We start from the raw sequence: 26,385 nt of genomic DNA on the forward strand, positions 1-26,385 counted from the left end.
TTTTGCACTTTTAAGGTGATCATTTACAATAGACATTTGGTATCACAATACATAATTTCATAATTTGCATGGGGTGTATCTTAATTTAACAATGTATATAATAATAGAATATAGGAGAAGATAAGATAAGAGGAGAGGTTTTTGAAGTGAGAGTGAGAGATAAAGATGTAAACATTAACATACGATAATATATATTTATGATTATTCACATTGGTGTGTGTAGTGTTACTGTACGTAATTTGCATGAGATATACCTTATTTTAACAATATATACAATAGCAGAACGGAGGAGAGGAGAAGAGATGAGAAGGGGGTTTTTGAAGTGAGTGTGAGGGTCACATATTGTAATATTTAATTGTGGTTATTGGTGTATGTGGTGTAACTGTGGTAGGTAGGTATATTTGAGTGGAGACTGAGTAGTCGATGCCTATTTGACATATTCAGGTGTTTTTGCAGTTGTGCTATTGATATTACTAATTTTTGTTGCTAAACAACTATGGCTATTTTCCCTATTTCTCAGTGGCAGAACAGGAGTGAGTAGTTGTACATGTGCCAGCTTGTTTGTGTGCGTTTGTGTGTGTGTGTGTGTGTGTGTGTGTGTGTGTGTGTGTGTGTGATAGAGAGAGAGAGAGAGAGAGAGAGAGTGAGTGGTAGTTGGGTGTTGGTTTCCATGTTGTGTGTCTGTGTTTTATTGTCTGGCGTGTAGGTGGGGAGGGGTAGTGGTGTAGGTTATTAGCGGTTCCATAGTGGGGACTAGGTGTGGAAAGTGGCTTGCTGTGTTTTGAGCTGCTGTACGCGCTGGCCAGATATACTTGTGCTTGGGAAGTCGATGAGTTTGTGGTCTTGTTGTTATTATGCTTTCCATGTCAGGTCTTTGCGTTAGTATTCGTTGTCCGTAGTTGCGTAGTCAAAGTGGTAGGTGGATCAAAACAAAATGTCCAGACACTCTGTGACCAAAATGGTACTGAAACAGAGGATGACAGACTAAAGGCCGAAATACTAAATGTCTTTTTCCAAAGCTGTTTCACAGAGGAAGACTGCAGTGTAGCTCCTTCTCTAGATTGTCGCACAGATGACAAAATGGTAGATATGGAAATAGACGACAGAGGGATAGAGAAACAATTAAAATCGCTCAAAAGAGGAAAGGCCTGATGGGATACCAGTTCGATTTTTCACGGAGTACGCGAAGGAACTTGCCCCCCTTCTTGCAGCGGTGTACCGTAGGTCTCTAGAAGAGCGTAGCGTTCCAAAGGATTGGAAAAGGGCACAGGCCGTCCCCGTTTTCAAGAAGGGACGTCGAACAGATGTGCAGAACTATAGACCTATATCTCTAACGTCGATCAATTGTAGAATTTTGGAACACGTATTATGTTCGAGTATAATGACTTTTCTGGAGACTAGAAATCTACTCTGTAGGAATCAGCATGGGTTTCGAAAAAGACGGTCGTGTGAAACCCCGCTCGCGCTATTCGTCCACGAGACTCAGAGGGCCATAGACACGGGTTCACAGGTAGATGCCGTGTTTCTTGACTTCCGAAAGGCTTTTGATACAGTACCCCACAGTCGCTTAATTAAATAAGAGCATATGGACTATCAGACCAATTGTGTGATTGGATTCAAGAGTTCCTAGGTAACAGAAGGCACCCTGTCGTTCTCAATGGAGACAAGTGTTCCGAAGTAAGAGTGGTTTCGGGTGTGCCGCAGGGGAGTGTCGTAGGACCGTTGCTATTCACAATATACATAAATGACCTTGTGGATGGCATCGGAAGTTCACTGAGGCTTTTTGCGGATGATGCTGTGGTATATCGAGAGGTTGTAACAATGGAAAATTGTACTGAAATGCAGGAGGATCTGCAGCGAATTGACGCATGGTGCAGGGAATGGCAATTGAATCTCAATGTAGACAAGTGTAATGTGCTGCGAATACATAGAAAGATAGATCCCTTATCATTTAGCTACAATATAGCAGGTCAGCAACTGGAAGCAGTTAATTCCATAAATTATCTGGGAGTACATATTAGGAGTGATTTAAAATGGAATGATCATAAAAAGTTGATCGTTGGTAAGGCAGATGCCAGACTGATATTCATTGGAAGAATCCTAAGTAAATGCAATCCGAAAACAAAGGTTACAGTACGCTTGTTCGCCAACTGCTTGAATACTGCTCAGCAGTGTAGGATCCGTACCAGATAGGGTTGATAGAAGAGATAGAGAAGATCCAACGGAGAGCAGCGCGCTTCGTTACAGGATCATTTAGTAATCGCGAAAGCGTTACATAGATGACAGATAAACTCCAGTGGAAGTCTCTGCGGGAGAGACGCTCAGTAGCTCGGTACGGGCTTTTGTTGAAGTTTCGAGAACATACCTTCACCGAAGAGTCAAGCAGTATATTGCTCCCTCCTACCTGTATCTCGCGAAGAGGCCATGAGGATAAAATCAGAGAGATTAGAGCCCACACAGAGGCATACCGACAATCCTTCTTTCCACGAACAATACGAGACTGGAATAGAAGGGAGAACAGATAGAGGTACTCAAGGTACCCTCCGCCACACACCGTCAGGTGGCTTGCGGAGTATGGATGTAGATGTAGATGTGGTTTTGTCAGTCGTGTCTGGAGTGTTTCTACGTTAAATATTTCGTATACGTCGTTGCTGGGCGTCCTTGCCGGGAGTGTCGCGAGGTTGTGGAGCAGTCGTCTTTCAGTACTAGGCACTCAGGCGCTCGGCACCAGGTGCAGCTCCTCGAGTGGACCTGGTCCAGTATTTATGCCTGTGGCTTCCCCCTCCACCAGGCGCTCCCTCTGCGGTCCGCGCCCGCTCGCTGCGATCTTCTGGAGCATTGCTGTTCCCTTTTCCGCCCTCTTGGGCGTTCCAGCTTCGGTCTGGTGCGTTTGGAATCCCGTCTGTGGTACCAGGTATTCCCCCAGTGGTCCTCTCCTGCTCACTGCGATCTGCTGGAGCGTTGCCGTTCCATTTTCGGTCCACTGCGGTTCCAGATGTTCCCTCTGCGGTCCGCGCCCGTCAGTCCCGACCGTGGGCGCTCCATCTTCGGTCTGGTGCGCCTGGAACTCTGTATGAGGATCGTTCTCCATGTCCAATTCTTCTATTTGTGGAGTGCTGCACCTGCCCCTGTTGCTTCTTCAGCGATTCCGGAGCAAGATCCCAGACTTTACTTAGCTGGTACCCCGTGTCACGGTTCATGAGATTATCGGCCACTTTTATCTCTATTGACTCCGCTATAACACTGTCCCAAAATCTGGGTGTCTGTGCTAGAAACTTGGTTTCTTCATAATTCATGATGTGACCTAGTTCTAGGCGGTATTCAGCAATGGCTGATTTTGTTGCCTGTCTTAATAGGGTGTGCATGTTCCTTGCACCTGATATCTACTGTTCATGTCGTCTGGCCAATGTAGGACATGCCACATTGGCAGGGTATATTACAAATCCCTGGTTTCCGTAAACCCAGGTCGTTCTTGACATTTCCCACCAGCCCCCCGATCTTGCTGGATGGACAGAAATAGAGCCAGCATAGGGCAAATACGCCACCTTCTTTGCTTCATCTCACTCTGCTTCTGGAATTTGTGGTGTACTGGCTGGTTGGAGTGCCATCTCAATTTGTTTCGGTGTATATCCATTTTTGCAAAACACTGTTTTGAGATGCTCTGTTTCTGATGGTAGAATTTCTTGGTCTGACAAGGCACGTGCTCTGTGGGCTATTGTCTTAAGAACACCGTTCTTCTGTGCAGGGTGGTGACAGCAGAACACCCGACAATCCAAGATGTCATTAGATCGCCGGGAAAGCCTGAAGAATTACAATATGTCAATGTTGATCGAGTAGGAGAAACAATCCTGTAATGTTCGAATCCAACATTAAATGTGTACTGCTTGACACAGTCTCGTCGCTTAAATATCTGGGCGTAACGCTCGAAAGTGTTATGAAATGAAACGAGCATGTTGGAACTATGGTACGGATGGCGAATGGTTGACTTCGAATTATTGGGAGAATTTTAGGAAAGAGTGGTTCCCGTGTAAAGGAGACCGCATATAGGACGCTGGTGCGACATTTACTTGAGTACTGCACGAGCGTTTGGGAGTCATAGCAGGTGGGACTGAAGGAGGACATTGAAGCAATTCAGAGGTTGGCTGCTAGATTTGTTACTGGTAGGTTCCAACAGTACGTGCTACTAAGATGCTTCTGGAACTCGAATGGGAATCGCTGGAGGCAAGGCGAAGTCCTTTTCGAGGAAAAGTATTGGGAAAATTTAGAGAATCGGATTTGAAGCTGTCTACCGAACGGTTCTACTGCTGCCAACATACATCGCGCGTAAGGACCACCAAGATAAGATACGAGATATTAGGTCTCATACGGAGCCGATTTTCCCTCGCTCTGTTGCTAGTGGAACAGGAAAGGCAAAGGCTAGTAGTGGTGCAGGGTAAGCTTCGCCCCGCACCGTACAGTGGCTTGTGGGATATCTTTGTAGATGTAGATGCAGAAGTGAGCTTCGTCCGAGATCCACACGTTGTTAATGAAATATTCCTCGTCGTGCACTTTTGCTGAGACGCCGCCAGAATATCGTCTACGCATTAGCAGATCGTTAGGGTGAAGTTGGTGACCCGTACCAGATCGGTCTGACGGAGGAGATAGAGAAGATCCAAAGAAGAGCGGCACGTTTCGTCACAGGGTTATTTGGTAAGCGTGATAGCGTTACGGAGATGTTTAGCAAACTCACGTGGCAGACTCTGCAAGAGAGGCGCTCTGCATCGCGGTGTAGCTTGCTCGCCAGGTTTCGAGAGGGTGCGTTTCTGGATGAGGTATCGAATATATTGCTTCCCCCTACTTATACCTCCCGAGGAGATCACGAATGTAAAATTAGAGCGATTCGAGCGCCCACGGAGGCTTTCAGACAGTCGTTCTTCCCGCGAACCATACGCGACTGGAACAGGAAAGGGAGGTAATGACAGTGGCACGTAAAGTGCCCTCCGCCACACACCGTTGGGTGGCTTGCGGAGTATAAATGTAGATGTAGATGTAGATGTAGATCTGCAGCTCGTACAGTTGGAACTATAAATCCACTTACAGTTTTACTCGAACGACGCAGCTGTAGACACACTGCGGATGCTGTGGGCTTCTTACGAAAAAAGTGCGCACACCCTCGGTATTGTTTCCCGTACCAGCGATTCGGGGTCTCTCTGCAGATTGCTTCTTCAATGCAGAACCCGTTGCTTCGGAACGGCGAACCCAAGTGCTGACTGCTTGAGCTAAGGAAACACGGCCACGCCATCCGATGTCGAAACTATGCCGAAATTCTCGACGCGCGGCCGCCACACTTCCATTCTTGTAAAAGTCTTTTACCGCAAAGGCACGCTACACACCGTTCCATTGCTCCATGTTTACTCTTTACTAAATGGCAAAACAGTGCGAACAGCAGTCTATACATTTACCACCACCTACCTCGCAGAGTTCACAACACATTCCAAAATTTCTCATTCTTTTGAGTCTACATCTACATCGATGCTCTGAATGCCACCGTATGGTGCTTGGCGGAGGGTACCCTGTACCACAGCCGGCCGAAGTGTCCGTGCGGTTCTAGGCGCTGCAGTCTGGAACCGCGAGACTGTTACGGTCGTAGGTTCGAATCCTGCCTCGGGCATGGATGTTGTAGCGTTGTTCTTGGGGGACGAAAATAAAAAGAACTGTTACTTTGTTTTTTAATGTCGAAAAAGTGAATATTTTGGTGGGCCACTTGGCAACAGAATCAGGGATTTATTACGCTATTATAATAACATACGTTGATCATTAAATACCTGAATAAGAGCAGCATATATATATATATATATATATATATATATATATATATATATATATATATATATATATATATATATATATATATATTTGAGATCGCTCGGAAGAAACATTATCATTTCTGTGCATTTTTATAGTCGCGATGTAGTCATACCCGGATCAACACTAAGGGACCAGAAGATTTATAGACTTTAAAAGAAATGCAACACTACACAATTAAAAAAAAGTTGGTTCAGAAATAATAGGAAAACGATAATGTTCCTTCTGCCTCATGCTGCGTTCGGCCCATCAGCGTGATCGTAATTTCTGATGATGAAGTAACACAAAATAATTAACAGTTAAGTAAATAAGGAGATGGACTCATCAAGGTTAATTTACGAAAATAAGCACACTTATCTTTAACACACTTTTTTTTAATGCTACGTACCTTTCTATATTAAATTACAATAGATGACCATTGTGGTTAAATACTTTATACATAACAGTCAAAATGTCCTCTTGATGCTGTCTGTTCGATATCAGTTACAAGAAACTACATCTTTTCTGATTGGAAAAAATAACAATTAGCATATTCACTCAATATTTTCACATCAAATATAAAATACAGTTGTGGAACGCAGCAAGTCCGCGTCCGCCTCTCATGGAATACAAACAGCAAAAGGTGAGGCGCGAAAAGCCTCATTTGTCTTGAAACAACAGAATTCTTTTTTATACCATTAATCGATACATGTACATAGAGATTTACTGGCACCGCGCAAGAACGGCTAAGATAAAGAATAATAGATTCTGTCGCTGCTATGCGATGATTCATTTCTTTTACTTTACAATTGTTCGATAACTTTAGGCCATCAGGCGTTTACTATTGAGCGTATATTAATGTTTGTGAGGCGAAAATTACTAATATTACAATGTGTGTGATGTCCTTAGGTTGGTTAGGTTTAACTAGTTCTAAGTTATAGGGGACTAATGACCTCAGAAGTTGAGTCCCATAGTGCTCAGAGCCATTTGAACCCTGGACCACTACCAGTCATTTCGTTTCCTGTTCCACTCTCAAATAGAGCGAGGGGAAAACGGCTGCCTATATGCCTCCGCATAAGAAATAATTTCTCGTATCTTATCTTCGTGGTCCTTATGCGCAATCTATGTTGGCTTCAGTCAGCTTCAAACGCCGGTTCTATAAATTTTCTCAACCGTTTTTCTCGGAAAGAACGTCGCCTTGCCTCCAGGGATTCTCATTCGAGTTCCACAAGCATCTCTGCAACACTACCGGTAACAAATCTAGCAGCCCACCTTTGAATTGCTTGGATGTCTTCCTTCAATCCGACCTGGTACGGATGCCAAGCACTCGACAGTGCTCAAGAATAGGTCGCCCCAGCGTCCTATATGCAGTCTCCTTTACAGATGAACCACTCTTTCCTGAGTTTCTGACAATAAACCTAAGCCGAATACTCGCCTTCTCTACCACAGTTCTGACATGATCGTTCCATTTCATATCGCTTTGCAACGCTACGCCCAGATATTTAAACGACTCGACTGTGTCAAGCAGGACACTAGTAATACCGTATCCGAAGATTACGGGTTTGTCCTTTGTACTCATCCACGTTAACTTACATATTCCCACATTTAGACCCAGCTGCCGTTCATCACAGCAACCAGAAATTTTGTCTAAATCGTCTTGTATCTTCCTACAGTCACTCAACTTTTTTAATGTGATTCTGTCTGTTTTTATTATTCGGGAGTTGAACGTGTGGTTTTAAACTTTCTTTGCTCTTTGCGTTTAATTTGATAGGGAAACCGTTGAGATTGAACTTAACATTTACATGGATGGACATGAGAAATGAAAGGTTGCAATAAATTTGTCACCTATGATTATTACTTTACGTATGAAATATTCTGTTGCAGATTAATAAAAATGAATTTCTTTGAATATTCCAAAATAATTATTCAAGTTTTACTTTTATTCAAGCACTAAAGCTGTTTGTGCAAGAATGAAAATATTATTGTCCATCGACCTTACAAACATTTTCACGTTGCAGTGGATTTTTGATTAACTGGGTATGCCCCGACTAGCTTTGAAGCATAAGACTATCTTTACCATATGAAAATATTTTCTTTTTTATATTGCTAAGCTCTCATGAAAATTATCCAGTTTTAAATACACTTTACGATATGTTCAGAATTTATCACTTTTTTTAATGAAAATGTACAAAAGCTGCAGCTTGTATCCACCTGCGAATGCACAAGGTAAAATCTACTATCTCTTTTTATTCTGCGTCAGGAATACTGTGAAAAGAAACACTTCATCGTTTTAGTTCACCCCTACCTGTACCCTTTTTAGGATGTGGTCGTTATTGCGACCGCGTACTTAAATCTGCCGCTGTTGCAGACTGCTCGCTCGCGGCGGATCTCCACACCGCCAGCGATATTCTACAAAATGATGAAATTTCTTAAATAAAATGGGTAATGTCCGGTGCGAACTTTGCAGTAATTGTGACAAACAGATTTTACTAGATAAATATATTTTAACAGAAACAATTAAAATCTTTACACACCTTTTAGAATCCCAGCTACAAATGGCGTCCATCATCGACTTATGACAAATGAAGACTACGTAAGAGCCTAATGCAATTTCACGGGTTCCTCTCCCATTCAGTCCGTGCAGAAGACAAGCGATTCTATTAAAGTATATTGCCTATTTATATCTTAACTAATTCTTGTACAGTCTTTGTCATTTTGATTACATATCGTTTCTTCTGTGGCGGTTTTCACATCCTCCGCCACAGATAGTATTTCACCAACAGTGAGTGAGCATTATACATCGAAATGCCGGCCGGAGTGGTCGTTCGGTTCTAGGCGCTACAGTCTGGAACCGAGCGACCGCTATGGTCGCAGCTTCGAATCCTGCCTCGGGCATGGATGTGTGTAATGTCCTTAGGTTAGTTAGGTCTAATTAGTTCTAAGTTCTAGGCGACTGATGACCTCAGAAGTTAAGTCGCATAGTGCTCAGAGCCTTTTGAACATCTAAACTTTTAACTTTCACTTTGGATGAGTGCTGCCAGAGAACGTTGCAACTTCGACACCTTACCGAACACCGCAGCATCTTCAGCAAACAACCACGAATTGCTGCCCACCTTTCCCACCAAATCATTTATGTATATACAAGACAACAGCGGTCTTATCTCACTTCCCTGGGACACTCGTAATGATAACCTTCTCTCTGATGTCACCCTGCATAAACGTTTCGGACTACGACCTGTTGATGCAGCAGAAATGTTGAAACATTAAGTGTCGTTAGCCGGCCGGTGTGGCCGTGCGGTTCTAGGCGCTTCAGTCTGGAACCGCGTGACCGCTACGGTCGCATGTTCGAACCCTGACTCGGACATGTGTGGGGTGGCAGGTGGAATTATAAAATAAGTGTTTTGTATTTATGCTGTTGTTTGCCGTTCTCAACACTGGCTCTCTAACTACAATATTAGCGACCAGAAAGTGACTAGCAAAACGTGAAGCCTGTAATTAGAATTCCTAGTGCCCACTTCATCTGAGAAATACATTTATAGCTACAGCTTATAGCTCTGAGGAATTAGGAGATTGTCTGGGATTCATAATCAAAAACAATTCTCTCTGAAATGTTCACTATATTCTGAAAAGTCACAGACCAAAAAGAATCCACACAATCCAACTACCAGAGCAGTTCAGAGTCTAATGCGCTGATGCAACTATAACTGTTCAAATTAAATGTTTAAGTGAATGCTCGCCATAATTTGATGATAATGTTCATCAAACGCCACGCTAAATAATGGTAGAATGTCTGTCCTGTGGCGGCACGTGAAAATACGACATACGCAAACTGAAGCTAGATCATTAAAGTCATCCCAGAATTAACACTTCACTCGAAAACGATTTCATGGTTACGCGTATCCCTTATTACTGCATCCGAGGCTGTTTATATCAATGATACCGACGCTACGCGACTCCTGGCACAGGTGGTGCGCTAATCAGCGTCTGGAGAGAACTGGGGCCTTCCTTCTCTCGCTCAGCGTTCTTACATATAAAGCCGTGGTGCGGAAGGCTAAGGGAACGCCTGATCAAATCTGCTCTCCCGACTAATTGCTGGGCTAGTAATGCACCACTTCAAGTTATCGAATAAATCATTGCTTCCTTTGCTGATGGCCGATGAAGCTTTCAATCTAATTGTGCAGTCAGCACACAAGTAAATAATCATAATAAAAGTCTGACGTGGGTAAATCAAGTATTTTGGGCGACAGAATTAATTTAATTACACTACACGCAGTAGACGAGCTCTGAACTTGCCCTTTGGAGATACGCTATCGCTATAGTTTTATATTTATTCAGTTGAAACTTCTCACATCTTTATGATTATAGCGGATGTCCCTTCTACTTAAATTTAAACATCCTAGCTTTATTTATTCGCCTACTTAATCTATCTTGCTTCCTTAATTTTTAAGATAAAAACCAGAAACTCATGAATTTCAACTAAAATTTTAATTTGTGAGATCCAGAATACTGTTTCTACTAAATTATTATGCAAAAGGAATCTAAATATAAATTTTTAAGTTTATAGCTCTTTTCTGTTGCGCCAATGATTTTTACAGAAAAACGTCCGAATTTCGAAAATGGTTAGAGTTATTGAACTGATATTCAACACATATTGATTTAGTATTACTCTTGACATGCTAGAAACGTTTCAGGTTATTTACTTGATTTTTAAAGTACTGCGCAACATTTATGACGTCAGAGCTAGTTACAGTGGACTGGCTGGCACACAATGGAAAGACTGATGTGAATTTTATAAGGCGTGAGTAGGCTGCTTCCCTACACATGGATGTGTGTGATGTCCTTAGGTTTAAGTAGTTCTAAGTTCTAGGGGACTGATGACCACAGATGTTAAGTCCCATAGTGCTCAGAGCCATTTTTAAGTGTCGTTTTTTCTCCTTTTTATGAGCAGCTCGAGTCGTCCCCGACGGCGCCCGTTCCTTCCACGGCCGCTGCCGCCGCGCTCAGCTACGAGATCCGCCCCCTGACGCAGCAGGATGGCCCCCGCATGATTTCGTTCCTGCGGCGCCTCTTCTTCCGTGACGAACCGCTCAACGTGGCGGTGCAGCTGGTGCAGCCGGGGGAGGAGACGTGCCGCGAGCTGGAAGATTACTGCCTGTCCTCGCTGCCCGACAGTAAGAGCCACTCCACTACCTACCTGTCTAGCCAACAACTCATTGACTCGCCTCTCCGCGTAGGCCGCCCAGCGCCTGCTGTATCAGCAGGCTTGCAACCGGCAACACAGACTCGTTGTTTGGGTTGCATAAACTACAGGGGTTCACATCTGTGCTGTCCGCAGATCAGAAGAATGCGCGCGCCAGGAATGTGACTGCAAGTGTCATGGTCGAGTCACGATAGTACGCGGTGTTCTAAAAACATTCTCGTGAATGTAGCTACGTGAAAATTGAGGTCTGACAGAAATAAATATGTTGAATATTTTCACGTCTTCATGGTTAAATCCTACATTCCTGTGCTAGTATCAGTAACTGCCATATGAATAGTTCATGAAACTGTCTACGAAACTACTTAAACGTCTTTTTTCGTTACGAAAAACGTTTCATTCTATTCGGTTAAAACATAACCAATGGCAGGATATTTTCTCTGTTTCTTGTTTTTAATATGGATGCGATGTCTGCATTCACGTTGTACTAGATTTTTCCTCTCTTGCACTGGAACTGTAAATCCATACACAGTATAAAAATGAATACATGTAAGTGTCTGTGTATGTATGTTCCATATGTCCTCCTAAACTACTGCCGGCCGAAGTGGCCGTGCGGGTAAAGGCGCTGCAGTCTGGAACCGCAAGACCGCAACGGTCGCAGGTTCGAATCCTGCCTCGGGCATGGATGTTTGTGATGTCCTTAGGTTAGTTAGGTTTAACTAGTTCTAACTTCCAGGGGACTAATGACCTCAGAAGTTGAGTCCCATAGTGCTCAGAGCCATTTGAACCATTTTGAACCTAAACTACTGGACCGATTTCAAGCAAACTTGGTGCACATGCAGGGTGTAAATTTTGAGTTGACAAACCAGAATAACTCGAAAAATAAGCTTCACACAAAAAAATGTGTAGAATCCAAAGTTGATTGTTTTCTAGGGGGATATCTGATGGTGCTAAAATTACCCTGCCACCCCAGCCCCTTGGGGGTAGGGAGGGAGGCAGCTTTAAAATTTCAATTGAGGACCCCCATTTCTTATTGCAGAATCAGATTCTACATAAAAAAACTATATACATTTTGTCTTAAACATTTGATTTGATTCTTGGCAGTTTGCACTGTAATTCAAGAAAATCTATGTTCTCATTTTTGCGTGGAAAATGGTTACGGATAAATAAAAAATACTTATTTACTTCGTAAATTTTGATTCGCTAAAACTAAAACTCTCCCTCTCTCCCCATATGGTGGGGTTTGAGAGAGAGGAATTAGTTTCACAAATGTTGACCACGAAAGAAACAAAACTTATCTGAATCTGCAGAAAAATTAATATGTGGATCAACATTTGTAAAACACTAATTCCTCTCTCTCAGACCCCACACTAAGGGGAGAGAGGGTGGGTTTTAGATTTAGCGAAGCAAAATTTACGAAGTAAATAAGTTTTTTTTTTGTTTGTCCGTAACCATTTTCCACGCAAAAATGAGAACATGGATGTTCTTGAATTACAGCGCCAACTACCAAGAATCAAATGCACGTAGTTTTTTATGTAGAATCTGATTCTGCAATAAAAAATGGGGGTTCCCATTTGGAATTTTACAGTTGGCTCCCGCCCCCCCCCCCACCCCCGCTCCCCAGGGGACTGGGGTGGCGGGCTAATTTTAGCACCATCAGATGTCCCCCTCGAAAACCATCAACTTTGCATTCAACACATTTTTTCGTGTGAAGCTTATTTTTCGAGTTATTCTGGTTTGTCAGCTTAAAATTTACACCCTGTATAACATACTGTCAGACAACGATCGCTGTGAGCTTATAAACCACCTGTCTGTCAAAGCGGTGTGGGCAAGGGTGAAAAAGTAGCGTAGCACGTGACACGTGAATTCCCAGACTTAATTCACGCAATATTTGAGACTGAGGGCACTTAGCGACTTGCAACAATTTTTTAAATTTTAAAACCTTAGGAAATGTTTTCTCGGTGACAGCCCCTGCAAAATGGTGGAGGTAAAAAGGTTATCGCTTACAGTTTTTCACCTGCTCTTGCACTAAAAGTAGTCCATGAGGTATGGCGTAATAATTTATTACTTTCTTGCTACAAACTGTATTACCGACACATTTTGTAGACAGTATGGATATATAGCACTGAATGTAACTGCAAAATTATGTCATTCCAAGACACGTAGTTGAGGGAATATCACGTCGTAAACAATGAGATGCGTGAAAATCTGCCGCATGATGCATGACATTTAAATTTATTATTCCTTTGTGCTAACTCTATTCGCAATAATTTCGCAGACAGTGTACACATATGAAACATCCTTGAAGATTAAAACTGTATGCCGGCCCGAGACTCTAACTCGGAACTTCAGCCTTTCGCGGGTAAGTACTCTACCAGCTGAGCTACCCTACCGCGACTGAAGACAGTCCTGAAAACCTTACTTCCACCAAACGAGTCGCACTCGGGTAGTTCAGTTGCTAAAACACTTACCCCCGAAAGGCACAAGTCCCGCGTTAGAGATGCGATCAGGCACACAGTTTTAATCTGGCAGGAAGTGTCACAGCAGTGTAAGCGCCGCTGCAGAGTGAAAATTTCATTCTGGAGTATCCACATATTCTGCTGACTGCACCTACTACATTATATAACTGTGCGACACATATATGGAGATATGGCGCCATAAACAGTGAGATGCAAGAAAAACTGCCTCATCATGAGTGATATTTAAATTTATTACTTCATTGCTACTAACTCCACTCGCAACACATTAGGCAGGTAGTATTCACAGTGCTGCTGAAAGTACCTACAAAATTATACCATTGTGCGGGACAGTTTTGGAAACGTGACGTCATAAACATTTAGGAGAAGGTCAGACGCTGCGTGCTACTGGCGTGGACGCATACCTGCAACGCCGGGTTTCTCTACTAACAACATATAAAAGAAACTGTGAGTCCTAAACAGCGAATAATGAAACACAAGGTTGAAGAATTAAGTCTATTGGCAATACTTTTTTAGACGACGAATAGCAGTCGTGGGGCACCCGACACAGAAATTCTTCTGAGCTTCATAGTGTAGCTGTTTCTGGTGTGGAGGACGAATTGACGTAATTGAGCTTAAGCTGCAGGACATCTGAGTCATTAGCACCCATACTATTTTACCCATTATAGGGCCGTGGTTGAATAATGCGTGGGCAGGAACAGTCAGTGACAGATTAATAGCTCCAAAGACTTTACCGGGCAAATTAACTGGTGGAGTTTATCATCGACTTCTGATCTGCAAAATTTGTTGTTATTGGAAAACGTTACTCTCGAAAACAGGAGAACGAGAATGGTTTGTACACGACGGGCACCAGCCCAATTTCTACACGTCGTGCAGCAGCACCTAACACAAACGTTTACTGAGTGATTGTTTGGCTGGAAGGGTTCAGTAGCACGGCCTGCCCGTTTACATTATGATAGGTTTTCAGCTAAGGGGAAATTTGCGGGGAATTTTTAACAATTTTTAACATTGTGCAACCCTGTTAGCAACTGTGATAAATGAACATGTAACACGTCAGCCTCAGTTGCAAATGGAAACCAAACTCTACCCAGGTTTCAGCCAAAATAATTTGGCCTTCTTCAGAAGCGAGTGACAATAAACTACTGCATGCCTAAGTTTGGCCATGTCAAGAAAAAAGTATAGTGCCACTCGTTTCTGAAGAAGGCCAAATTATTTTGGCTGAAACCTGGGTAAAGTTTGGTTTATGTTTGGAACTGAGGCTGACGTGTTACATGTTCAAATTTTCAGCGGTTGTAGCACTACACACATATCGACAACGTGCATACGCTACAGGAGCGTATGTCCTCCACGTGACCAAAGTCGAAGGCAGTCAGGCGTGTCCTCAAGAGTCCATGATCATTTCAGAAGTCCTTAGCCACGCGTAATAGCGACTGGGAACAAAATTGTGCATTTCATGTAAAGTCAACAGGCAAATAGCTAATGCTGTATTTTCGGCAGCAGAGACAAAATGCGAACGATTGCAGTGCTACGTGGCTTTATGCTTAATTGCAGACTTACTATTTTATCAGTTGATTTGTTTTCACCACGTAACTGCCGCTGTTTACGTCCTTCTTCGTTGCTGAGCGATGTATCACTTTTAGTTCTGACGCCGCAACTGTTCCTTTCCTATATCTATACTACTTTTTATCTATACAAATGATGAACTATTGGTTTTACCGTTTAACAACTTTTTAATAACTGTGGAAGTATTACAGGCATCGGGTCCCACCTAATGTGTCACCCGCCTATACGTTTTACATGAACCTTTCAAGACTCGATCGATCTGTTTACAAAGAGAAAGAAGAATATCTCTTTCTTTGACGTTGTCCAACAACGACCTAGGAAGCTCGACGCCCTCGCGGCCCAGGGTCTTCCATGTCTCGCGGTAGTTTGCAGTATTCGTTTTATTCTTTGCCCACTTGCCACTACGTCGAACTTTCATGGTGATCGTTGGGCAACGTCTTCCACGTTATCTGCAACATAAATAAACTTTCTTCCCACAGCATTTCTGAAACCCCAAAAACAAACTTAAAGAACATTATAATAATAATGTTCTTACAATTATTCGTATAAGTCTTGATCGATTTAATGAGGGGCGGGACAGGCCTAAGCCCTGTGACACCACACGATATTTCTCAGTCTGTTTCTTTTGCGAAAAACCAATAGACAAGAGCATTGCTGGTGTCGTCAAAGTAGTTAAACAAAACACAGTTTAAGCAAAAAACAAAGTACGAATTCTACTTCGGGTATTGTATCAGAAGGATAAAAAAATAAAATGTGTTCCTCACAAGTCTCTCGCTCGAGAAAGTCCACCAAAGAAAACAACGCCGCTAGAGAGTGGTTGGCACAACATTACGACAAAGCTGTCCAGAGAGGCCAGACTATCTTAACACGACATTCTTGAGTCACAGTGCGAAGCTACCACTTCTGACGATCCAGAACTACCGGCAAACGAGGCGTGTGGATGCTGCGGCCGGGATAGCAGACCGCTACAAGTCTGGGTGACGTGTCAAACTGCCGCTGCAGAATATATTGGGGCATCAAGGATTGCCCAGTCTGAAAATGGAAGTTAAAGGCCTTGCGGCTACGCCTTCAATAATAAGAATTGACATTAAAACAATAGCTTTTTGGTTGTCTTGTTTTTCTCTGGTTTTCAATTATTTAAAAAGACATTGACTGGATGCTAATATTTTTTATTTATTTTTTCATTTTTTTATTTTTTATTTTTATTATTTTTTATTTTTTTATTTTTTCTTTTTTATTTTATTTTGTTTTTTTTATACTTTTTCCCATTCGCTCACACATTCACACGATATACACATTGTACACACTCATACATATTACAGTTAACACATTCTCACACTCATTCATTCAACATTTTTAAATAAAAAATAATAATAGATAAATAAATAAATAATAAATGCAATAAATAAGATTTAAAATTAAAAAAATTATATAAAAATATATACACAAGATGTGCAGTCTTGTCATTCGCATAGATCGTCGGGCCATCTGGAGGAGGCCAGGTAGTGCACCCTGTGTCCAAGTTCTCGTACAAGGTCGTTATCTGACTGTTGTGTGTTTTCGTAAAAGGTTTTGGCAGTGGTTCTGAATCGGTCCCTCGAATAGGGTACCCCTGCGAGCAGGTGGTGTGAAACTGCCATCGGTGCGCCGGCTTATAAGGCCGGTTGGCGAATGAATCTTCTGGCACTACTTCGGATCACGGGAGTGGCGTAGGAAAATAGCGGAGTCGTTCATACCGTAAACGTCTGCTTTAGTTTCACTCGCTGTGATGAAGGCACCCCGCATTTCTGTTCCGTCGTGCGGGCTGCTGACGTCGCAGGCGCACGGTACGGACGCTGCAGCTATCATAGAACAAATTGGAGTGGCTCTGAGCACTATGGGACTTAACATCTGAGTTCATCAGTCCCCTAGAACTTAGGACTACTTAAACCTAACTAACCTATGTACATCACACACATTCATGCTCGAGGCAGGATTCGAACCTGTGACCGTAGCGGTCGCGCGGTTCCAGACTGAAGCGCCTAGAACCGCTCGGCCACACCGGCCGGCTATCGTGGGACAGAATGGCTGATGTCTGAAAGACTATATGTTTTCGGGAATGTGTTTGTAGGACTTTTTCTGCGTTTGACCAACACCATCCCAAGTAAGAGAGTAAATATACACAAAACGCGTTGTATAAGAAGGAAATTTTAAACTTTTATAGAAGGAGCCTAACATCAGCAAAAGTGAAAACCATTGTTCTGAGAGAAATAGCATCATACAGAAACCACTGATCTTGTGAAGCTCATCATCCCTTTTATCGTACGAACCATGGAGGAAGGGCAACAGGTACATCGTAGAAGCTCCTGTTGAAAACCTTGAGGTGTCTTTTATTTTCGCAGTGCTGCCTGTTTCACTCGTAGACCATTTGCAAACTTAGCAGGCTAAGCTTGAAAATGATGTATGACCGAAACTAGTAGCACTGCACAAAATAAGACAGCTAAAGGTTTCAACATGAATTTCAACGATTATTTAGCAGCTGATTTTTCCCACCTGTACGCATACAATAGGTATATCCCGCATTTCTGGGTTTCAGAAAAGCGTTTGACATAGTGCCAAACTGGAGACTTAACAAAGATCGGAGCATACGGAACTGGTTCTCAGTCACCTGTCCCGAAGAATTTTTAAGTGATAAAACCCAGAGTGTTGCTCACCATGGGGCCCCCCAGGGAAGGGTGTAAGCATCCCTCTTGAAAATGACCACAAAAACAATCCCGTAATGTTTGTACACCGGGTGATCAAAAAGTCAGTATAAATTTGAAAACTTAATAAACCACGGAATAATGTAGATAGAGAGGTAAAAGTTGACACACATGCTTGGGATGACATGGGGTTTTATTAGAACCAAAAAAAACACCCCATATTGCTAGACGCGTGAAAGATCTCTTGCGCGCGTCGTTTGGTGGTGATCGTATGCTCAGCCGCCACTTTCGTCACGCTTGGCCTCCCAGGTCCCCAGACCTCAGTCCGTGCGATTATTGGCTTTGGGGTTACCTGAAGTCGCAAGTGTATCGTGATCGACCGACATCTCTAGGGATACTGAAAGACAACATCCGACGCCAATGCCTCACCATAACTCCGGACATGCTTTGCAGTGCTGTTCACAACATTATTTCTCGACTACAGCTATTGTTGAGGAATGATGGTGGACATATTGAGCATTTCCTGTAAAGAACATCACCTTTGCTTTGTCTTACTTTGTTATGCTAATTATTGCTATTCTGATCAGACGAAGCGCCATCTGTCAGACATCTTTTGAAATTTTGTATTTTTTGGTTCTAATAAAACCCCATGTCATTCCAAGCATGTGTGTCAATTTGTACCTCTCTATCTACATTATTCCATGATTTATTCAGTTGTCAAATTTATACTGACTTTTTGATCACCCGGTAGCATCAGTGGTGTACTGATTGACGTAAAAATTCCACTAAGTATGCGAAGTGAATATTAACTGCAGGGACGGATCCCTGACTGCAAATGGAGGGAAAAACGTCCTACGAGCATGTGTCCGGAAGCGCATCGTTGCCACGGTAGACGCGCCGTGTGTTCTCTGTGTGTTTCAGGCTGTGTGGTTGACGCAGCTTGGGTTAGTAACAGAGTGGTTACGTATTCGTGTCGGGAACAAACAAAGGTGGTGTTTGTGTACTGCCAGGACGTGGAAATGGTCGAGAGGCAGCACGTCTATACTAAAAATAGTACCCTCGCAGACACCAACCACTTCACACAACGTTTCAAGTCCTTCTTAAGCTTTTGTGTGATCACCGGTCCTCGCAGACAGACGAACGCGCAGGGAGGAGGTGGACTGTGGGTACACCAGATTTAGAGGACCGAGTTGTACAGGATACTCACAAGGGAACCTCCCCATCGCACCCCCCTCAGATTTAGTTATAAGTTGGCACAGTGGATAGGCCTTGAAAAACTGAACACAGATCAATCGATAAAACAGGAAGAAGTTGTGTGGAACTAAGAAAAAATAAGCAAAATATACAAACTGAGTAGTCTATGCGCAAGATAGGCAATATCAATGAAAGCGTGAGCTCAGGAGCGCCGTGGTCCCGTGGTTAGCGTGAGCAGCTGCGGAACGAGAGGTCGTTGGTTCAAGTCGTCCCTCGAGTGAAAAGTTTAATTTTTCATTTTCAGACACTTATCGAAGTTCAGGCACTCACACATAATCAACTTCGCTCTACAAAATTCCAGAACATGTTCAGATTTGCTTGGACATATGCAGGATTTGACGGTCTACACGCGGAAAAATTTGAAAACGTTAAATACATATGTTTTGACAGAGCACAGGGAAAACTGTGCGACTGTGAAACTGTTGCATTCATTTGTTGCAGTTTATGTGACAAACTCTTATGTTTTCATCACTTTTTTGGGAGTGATTATCACATCCACGAAAAAACCTAAATCGGGCAAGGTAAAGGAATCTTTTTACCCATTCGCCAAGTGTACAAGTTAGATGGGTCTACAACATATTCCTGTCATGTGACGCACATGCCGTCACCAGTGTCGTATAGGATATATCAGACGTGTTTTCCTGTGGAGGAATCGATTGACCTATGACCTTGCGACCAAATGTTTTCGGTTCCCATTGGAGAGGCACGTCCTTTCGTCTACTAATCGCACGGTTTTGCGGTGCGGTCGCAAAACACAGACCTAAACTTATTACAGTGAACAGAGACGTCAATGAACGACCGGACAGATCATAACTTTGCGAAAATGAATAAAGTAAACTTTTCACTCGAGGGAAGACTTGAACCAAGGCCTTCTCGTTCCGCAGCTGCTCACGCTAACCACGGGACCACGGCGCTCCTGAGCTCACATTCTCATTGATGTTGCCTATCTCGCGCATGGACTACTCAGTTTCTATAGTTTGCTTATTTTTTTCATAGTTCCACACAATTTCTTCCTGTTTTCTCGATTGATCTGTGTTCTGTTTTTCAAGGCCTATCAACTGTGTCAATTTATAACTAAACCTGAGAGGGGTGCGATGGGGAGGTTCCCTTGTCAGACCAACCCTAGTACAAGCTCCAGGCAAGTGGTCCGGTAACATGGTGTAAGCCAAAGTACGATTATGTGTGTCATGTATGATAACCTATACTATCCCTGTCACCTGCAATCCGATGGAGGCCGCTTTGAACATCTGTTGTGACGTGAATACGCCGCAGCTCTGTACAGTGTTCCGGGACGATTTGTTGTCACCGCGCGCACACCGTCCATTTCCGGGCACATTTTCATAGCAACTACTTTCCTCCGTTTGCAATCAGGCATCCATCCCTGCAGTTTGTTGGTTGTATTAATGTTCACCCTCTATCGACGTAATACTTCAAAGTGACAAGAAACGAAAACGCGAAAGGTGATTTTTAGTGGCGTCTAATCACCGACTTCGGTTCACTGGAAGACTCAAACGAAAATGTAGCTCATGTATACATATATACAGAATATTTGAGCGACACATTCTATAGTACTGCTCGAGTATTTGGGATCCTCATTGTATCAGATTAAAGGAGGACGTCGAAGCAATTCAGATGGGTGCTGTAAGATTTGTTACTATTAAGTACGATGAACACGTGGCTACTACGGAAATACTCCACGAAGTTAAATGCGAGCCTTTTGAGGGAAGAAGACGAACGAACCAATATTGCGAAAGTACATCGAAGCGCAATCTGCGACAGCCTGCAGAACAATCCAGCATACGTATCTCGTGTAAGGACCACAAACACGAGGTCAGAGAAATCAGTGCTTGTATGGACGCATATAGAAAGTCGTTTTCCCCTCGTCCATTCGTTATGCGGAGAGAGAATGACTACCAGAGGTACAAGGTTCCCTCCGCCATGCACCGCATGTTGGTTGGTGGATTATGTCTCTAGACGTAGAATGCGTCACTCTGACCACATAGAATACCCTACTCTGTTAATATTGTCTATTTTTGTGATGTGAAGTAGCGATTATTACCCACTGAAGAGCCAAGGAAACTGGTAGACCTCCCTAATATCGTGTAGGGCCCCCGCAAGCACGCGAAAGTGCCGCAACACGGCGTGGCATAGACTCGACTAATGTCTGAAATAATGCTGGAGGGAATTGACACCATGAATTATGCAGGGTTGTCCATAAAGCCGTAAGAGTACGAGTGGGTTGAGATCTCTTCTGAAAATCAGGCATCAAGACACCGCAGATATGCTCAACAGTGGGGAGTTTAGTGGCCAGCAAAAGTGCTTAAACTCAGAAGAGTGTGACTGTAGCCACGCTGTAGCAATTCTGGATGTCTGAATGCACAATTGACATGACTGGATGCAGGTGATCAGACAGGATGCTTGCGTACGTATCACTTGTCAGAGTCGTATCTAGACGTATCAGGAGTCCCATATCACTCCACCTGCACACGACCCACACCATTAAAGAGCCTCCACCAGCTTGAGCAGTCCCCAGCTGACATGCAGAATGCATGGATTCGTGAGGTTGTCTCCGTATCCGTACACGTCCATCCGCTCGATACAATTTGAAACATGACTCGTCCGACGTGTTTCCTGTGATCTACAGTCCAATGTCGGTGTTGACGTGCCCAGACAAGGACTAAAGCTTTGTGTTGAAGTCATCAAGGGTGCACTAGTGGGCCTTCGGCTCCGAAAGACCATATCGATGATGTTTCGTTGAATGGTTAGCACGCTAACACTTGTTGATGGCCCAGCATTGAAATCTGCAGCAATTTGCGGAAGGATTGCACTTCTGTCACTTTGAACGATTCTCTTTAGTCGTCGTTGGTACCGTTCTTGCAGGATCTTTTTCCGGCCGCAGGGATGTAATAGCTTTGGCGTTTTACCGGATTCCTAATATTAACGGTAGACTCGTGAAATGGTCGTACGGGAAAATCCCTACTTCATCGCTACCTTGGAGCTGCTGTGTCCCATCGCTCTTGCGCCGACTATCACCACGTTCAAACTCACTTAAATCTCGATAACCTGCCATTGTAGCTGCAATAACCGTTATAACAATTACGCCAGACACTTGTTCTCTTATTTAGCAGTTGCCGACCCCAACGCCGTAGTCTGCCTGTTTACATACCTCTATATGTGAATAGGCATGCTTCATAGTATTTCTTCATCAGTAACTAAGAGCATATCATCAGCTTAATATACTTTAGACCATTGAACATCGCTCAAGTGGCAGAGAGCATCAACCTGAGAGTGGTAAGGTGTTGAACCAAAAGCGAAAAGAATATTAACAATTTTGATTTGCTTTAGTGATATTTTAACAATAGCTAAATAATGAGAAAGTCATCATAAAACATTTAAAAAATGACACAATGAAAATTTTAAATTAAGTCATGAAATACTTAAAGAAATTATCTTCGTCAGGAATGCACACGATTTTTAAAAAATAATATAATCGCTTTTAATAAAATTTTAAATTAAAAATAATGACAATATTAAATGACAGCTGGATGACCAGAAACAAATACATGTAGTCATTATGGAGAAGTTAGCACAAGGCGATTAACTTGAACTTACCCAAGACATCATTCAGTCCCTTCAATCAGCTTAAATTAGGAGCTCTATAACACACACACACACACACACACACACACACACACACACACACACACACACACACAGAGAGAGAGAGAGAGAGAGAGAGAGAGAGAGAGAGAGAGAGAGAGAAGGTGATAACAACAGGAATTATTATTCGCACGATAATAAACTTCATAAGGCCGAGCCAGGTTTTAAATGTGTCTTAATAATAACAATAGTACGTTGCCACGTGAGAGTTAAAAAGAGAAAAAGTTCTTTCAGAGGCTAACGTCTTTGAAGTTTTAACTTATGGGTTTTTAAAAGGAAACAATCAATTTTAATTTTAATTTCTTGTTGGCAAATAAACACAGAAATAAAACTTGCATAAAACGAGCAACACCATAACCTAAATTTTGTTTACCTTTTAGAAGTAGGCTTAGAATAACCTCGGACTTGTGCTGTTAACATGGAATGCTTATTCTTGAGGGCTATTCGTTTATTAAGGTCCGATAGATCTCGAAATGGAAATCACAGGGAAAATAAAATGTTTTATTTGCAACAGTTAACTACATCTTCTAGCCCCACTTCTCAACATAGTCGGGGCTCCGACTTAGACATTTGCTGTAGTGTTGTACCAACTTTCCAATACCCTTGTCACAGAAGGTCTCTGAAGACACAAACCCACGACCAAGAAGGCAGGGGGCAGCAATAATTCCTAAAGTGTCACATGCACATCATTTACTTGTACGCAAATATTTAACTGCAAAATAAATACTGGCATCACGGTATCCACAACCAAGGTAGGAAAAGTAACAAATGTGCAAATTCCAATGACGCAAACCCGCGACCACGGAGGCAGAGGGAAACAGTAATTCTTCAAACATAGTAGTCGCACTTTCCATAGCCATCTAAAACACAGCGAATTGGAGCCCAGTACTCGACTATGCTCCCCCTTGCGATGCACCGAGCAACCTGTCGCTGGGATACGAGGAGCACAGAGGTTTCATGAGCGGTAGAAATCGATCCTAACTCATGCACAGCTCAATTCTCCCCCCTTAAAGTGCAACATGGGGGGTTGGGGGGGGGGGACAAAAATGTAATTAATGTACAGGGTGATTCAGTTGCCTCTAGCGATTCGTTTTACATAACCCGCTCCACGTCGGTATCAGAAACAATATTCATGCAGGCGACAGGCGCTAATCGATGTAAGTGTTGTGCGACTGTTAGCAAACGGATTCATACAGTAAAACGTCCAACTCAGGATTGGCCATGAGTTAGACGACATTTACAGACCTTACTACTGCAATACTTACCCAAGTGTCTCCAATCTTTCTTCGTGTAACTAGCAATGCAATCATGCAGTTTTTAGATATATTTTTAAGCTTATTTCGTTTATAGTGCTTGACGTTTCGTAAAGAGTTCAGATACATTGCCTTATGAAGTGTGTTTTGCCATCGGAAACCAGGAAATTAACAGGAGATGTTACAATAGGAAGTGTGGAAGTAACAACTTGCCAGTATGCAATTTTTTTCTCTTTATTATAATTTCATTCCCCTGCCCAATATGGACAGGGGAGGGCTGTCAGCGGCACAATCCGCCACTCTTCAGCCGAGTGAGAGAACAGTTAATACAAGAAGAAAACGTTATATATAAGGCGATAAAAAAGGGGGAAAATAAAACGGAGTAAGGGGAGATAATGGAGGTAAAAAGACACTGACATGGAGACGTTCATGGGGGACAATTACAAAAGTCGACACAAAGTTTAAAAACACAGTTGTCGATTCGTAGAACACAAAAAAAAACACTGAAGTTATACGCACAGGTTAAAAGTTGGCCACAGTATTCAAAACACTCCAGAACAACACACTTTAAACCCACCTGGAGCACACACTATGAAGAACAAAACTGCCATGAGCGACCTGCCGAGGGAGAGGCCTGAGAAGATGGAAAAGGAGGGGAGGGCAGTATACAACCTCTGAACAAGATTAAGTACTATAGACGGAATTAACTTATGGAGACATCCCAAACCTGTATAACCACACCGCTATTATTCAGAGAAACACTGGAGACACTGTGATGAGCAATGCATAAGTAAGGTACGAGGGGCGTGCAGTAAATAATGCAAACCATTTCTTGGCCAGTTTCGGTTTTAAAAAATGCATAATTTGTCGTGATACATCATGGAATATCCCTGCTTCAGCCCTTGTAGTTTCTACAGGTGGCGGTGCTATACCTAGCCTTCAATATGGCGTCTGTAACAGGATTGCGTTCAAATCAGAGAACTCTCTTTTATTCTCTTTTGAAGGAAAACCAGAGCACCGCAGATATTCACAGGCACTTGCAAAATGTCCACAGAAACCTGTCAGTGAACAAAAGCACTGTGAGTCGTTGGGAGAGGCTTCTGGCGTCAATGCAATAATGTCATGCAAACCTGTCCGATCCCCTGTGACTCTTGCAGTGTTGGAACGTGCGGATACTCTCATTCGAAGTCATGGACGGATCACAGTCGTACACCTCGCTGCTCAACTGGACGTCTCTGTTAGCAGCGCAGTCACGTTCCTCCACCAGTTAGGGTGCTCAAAGGTGTGAGCCCGCTGGCTTCCTCACTGCCTAACACAAGACCGTAAGTAGCAACGAAGGATATTTTTTGCTCAGAAACGGGCAGTTTGGGCAATAAGTGGTGCAAGTTTGCGAACCTCTTGTTGACCCCTGTTCACTAATATGGCTATATATATATATATATATATACATCTATATATATTACTGTCGTTTCTTGTTAACACCATCAGCTCATTTCCAAGAATTTGCGGCCTTCTCTCAGTTAATACCAGGTAGAAAACCAGTCTGCATTTATATCGCACTTTCTTAAATCTTGTGCAGTATACTGCTGCATCCATTTTCAGTAAGCTATCAAAAGAATTAAAAAATTCTAGCAGCATTACACGCGCTTTCAAATCGAAACGAGGAGTTTCCTCATGGGTCACTCCTTCTGTTCTGTCGAAGAGTCCCTTGAAAAATTAAGCTGATTCCTATGTTACATTGTTGATTGCGTTTAAATAAACTTATGGCTTGACGTCTTTGGGTTCATAAACATTTTGTTTCATTTGTTGTTCCTTTTATGTTGCAATTTCATGTACTGACCTTGGATACTTGCTCCACAATTCGGTCCTACAAAACTAGACGTGTAAATAAATAAATAAATAAATAAATATGGGCCATCTCCGTGCAACTGCTTGCGCATCACGAGGCTGACAGTGACAATTTTTATCGAACATCGTCACACGCGATAAAACATGGTTTCATCAGTCCGAAACGGAAACAAAACAGGATTATATGGAGTGGCGCCACACTACCTGTTTCTCAAAGAGCTTTTCAAAGCCGGTAAGGTCTCCTGGGTCTCTGAATGGGTTATTCTGTTTGATGTCCTCTCATGGCGCAGCGATCAATTTGAATGTGTACTGTGCTGCAAAAGGAAACTGAAGAAACGGCTTCAACGTGTTCGTAGCCACAAAAATGGAAGCGGACTTCCCCGTCTCCATGACAACCCAAGGCCTCAAACAAGTCTGCGCAGCCGAAAGGAGCTTGGGGGTTGTTTGGGGAAGGAGACCAGACAGCGAGGTCATCGGTCTCATCGGATTAGGGAAGGATGGGGAAGGAAGTCGGCCGTGCCCTTTCAAAGGAACCATCCCGGCATTTGCCTGGAGCGATTTACGGAAATCACGGAAAACCTAAATCAGGATGGCCGGACGCGGGATTGAACCGCCGTCCTCCCGAATGC

General features: G+C 43.0%; 1 protein-coding gene across 1 annotated transcript in view; it reads left to right on the plus strand.

The window, feature by feature from the left end:
- The window catches only part of LOC124717187 (arylalkylamine N-acetyltransferase 1-like), a 92,226-nt gene that overhangs the window by 49,894 nt on the left and 15,947 nt on the right, over nt 1-26,385 (plus strand). The window contains exon 2 of the mRNA XM_047243963.1: nt 10,772-10,994. Within this exon, the coding sequence (XP_047099919.1) occupies nt 10,772-10,994 (223 nt within the window). The remainder of the gene's footprint in view (nt 1-10,771; nt 10,995-26,385) is intronic.

The sequence above is a fragment of the Schistocerca piceifrons genome, chromosome 9 (assembly GCF_021461385.2).
Source record: "Schistocerca piceifrons isolate TAMUIC-IGC-003096 chromosome 9, iqSchPice1.1, whole genome shotgun sequence".
NCBI classification, from domain to species: domain Eukaryota; kingdom Metazoa; phylum Arthropoda; class Insecta; order Orthoptera; family Acrididae; genus Schistocerca; species Schistocerca piceifrons.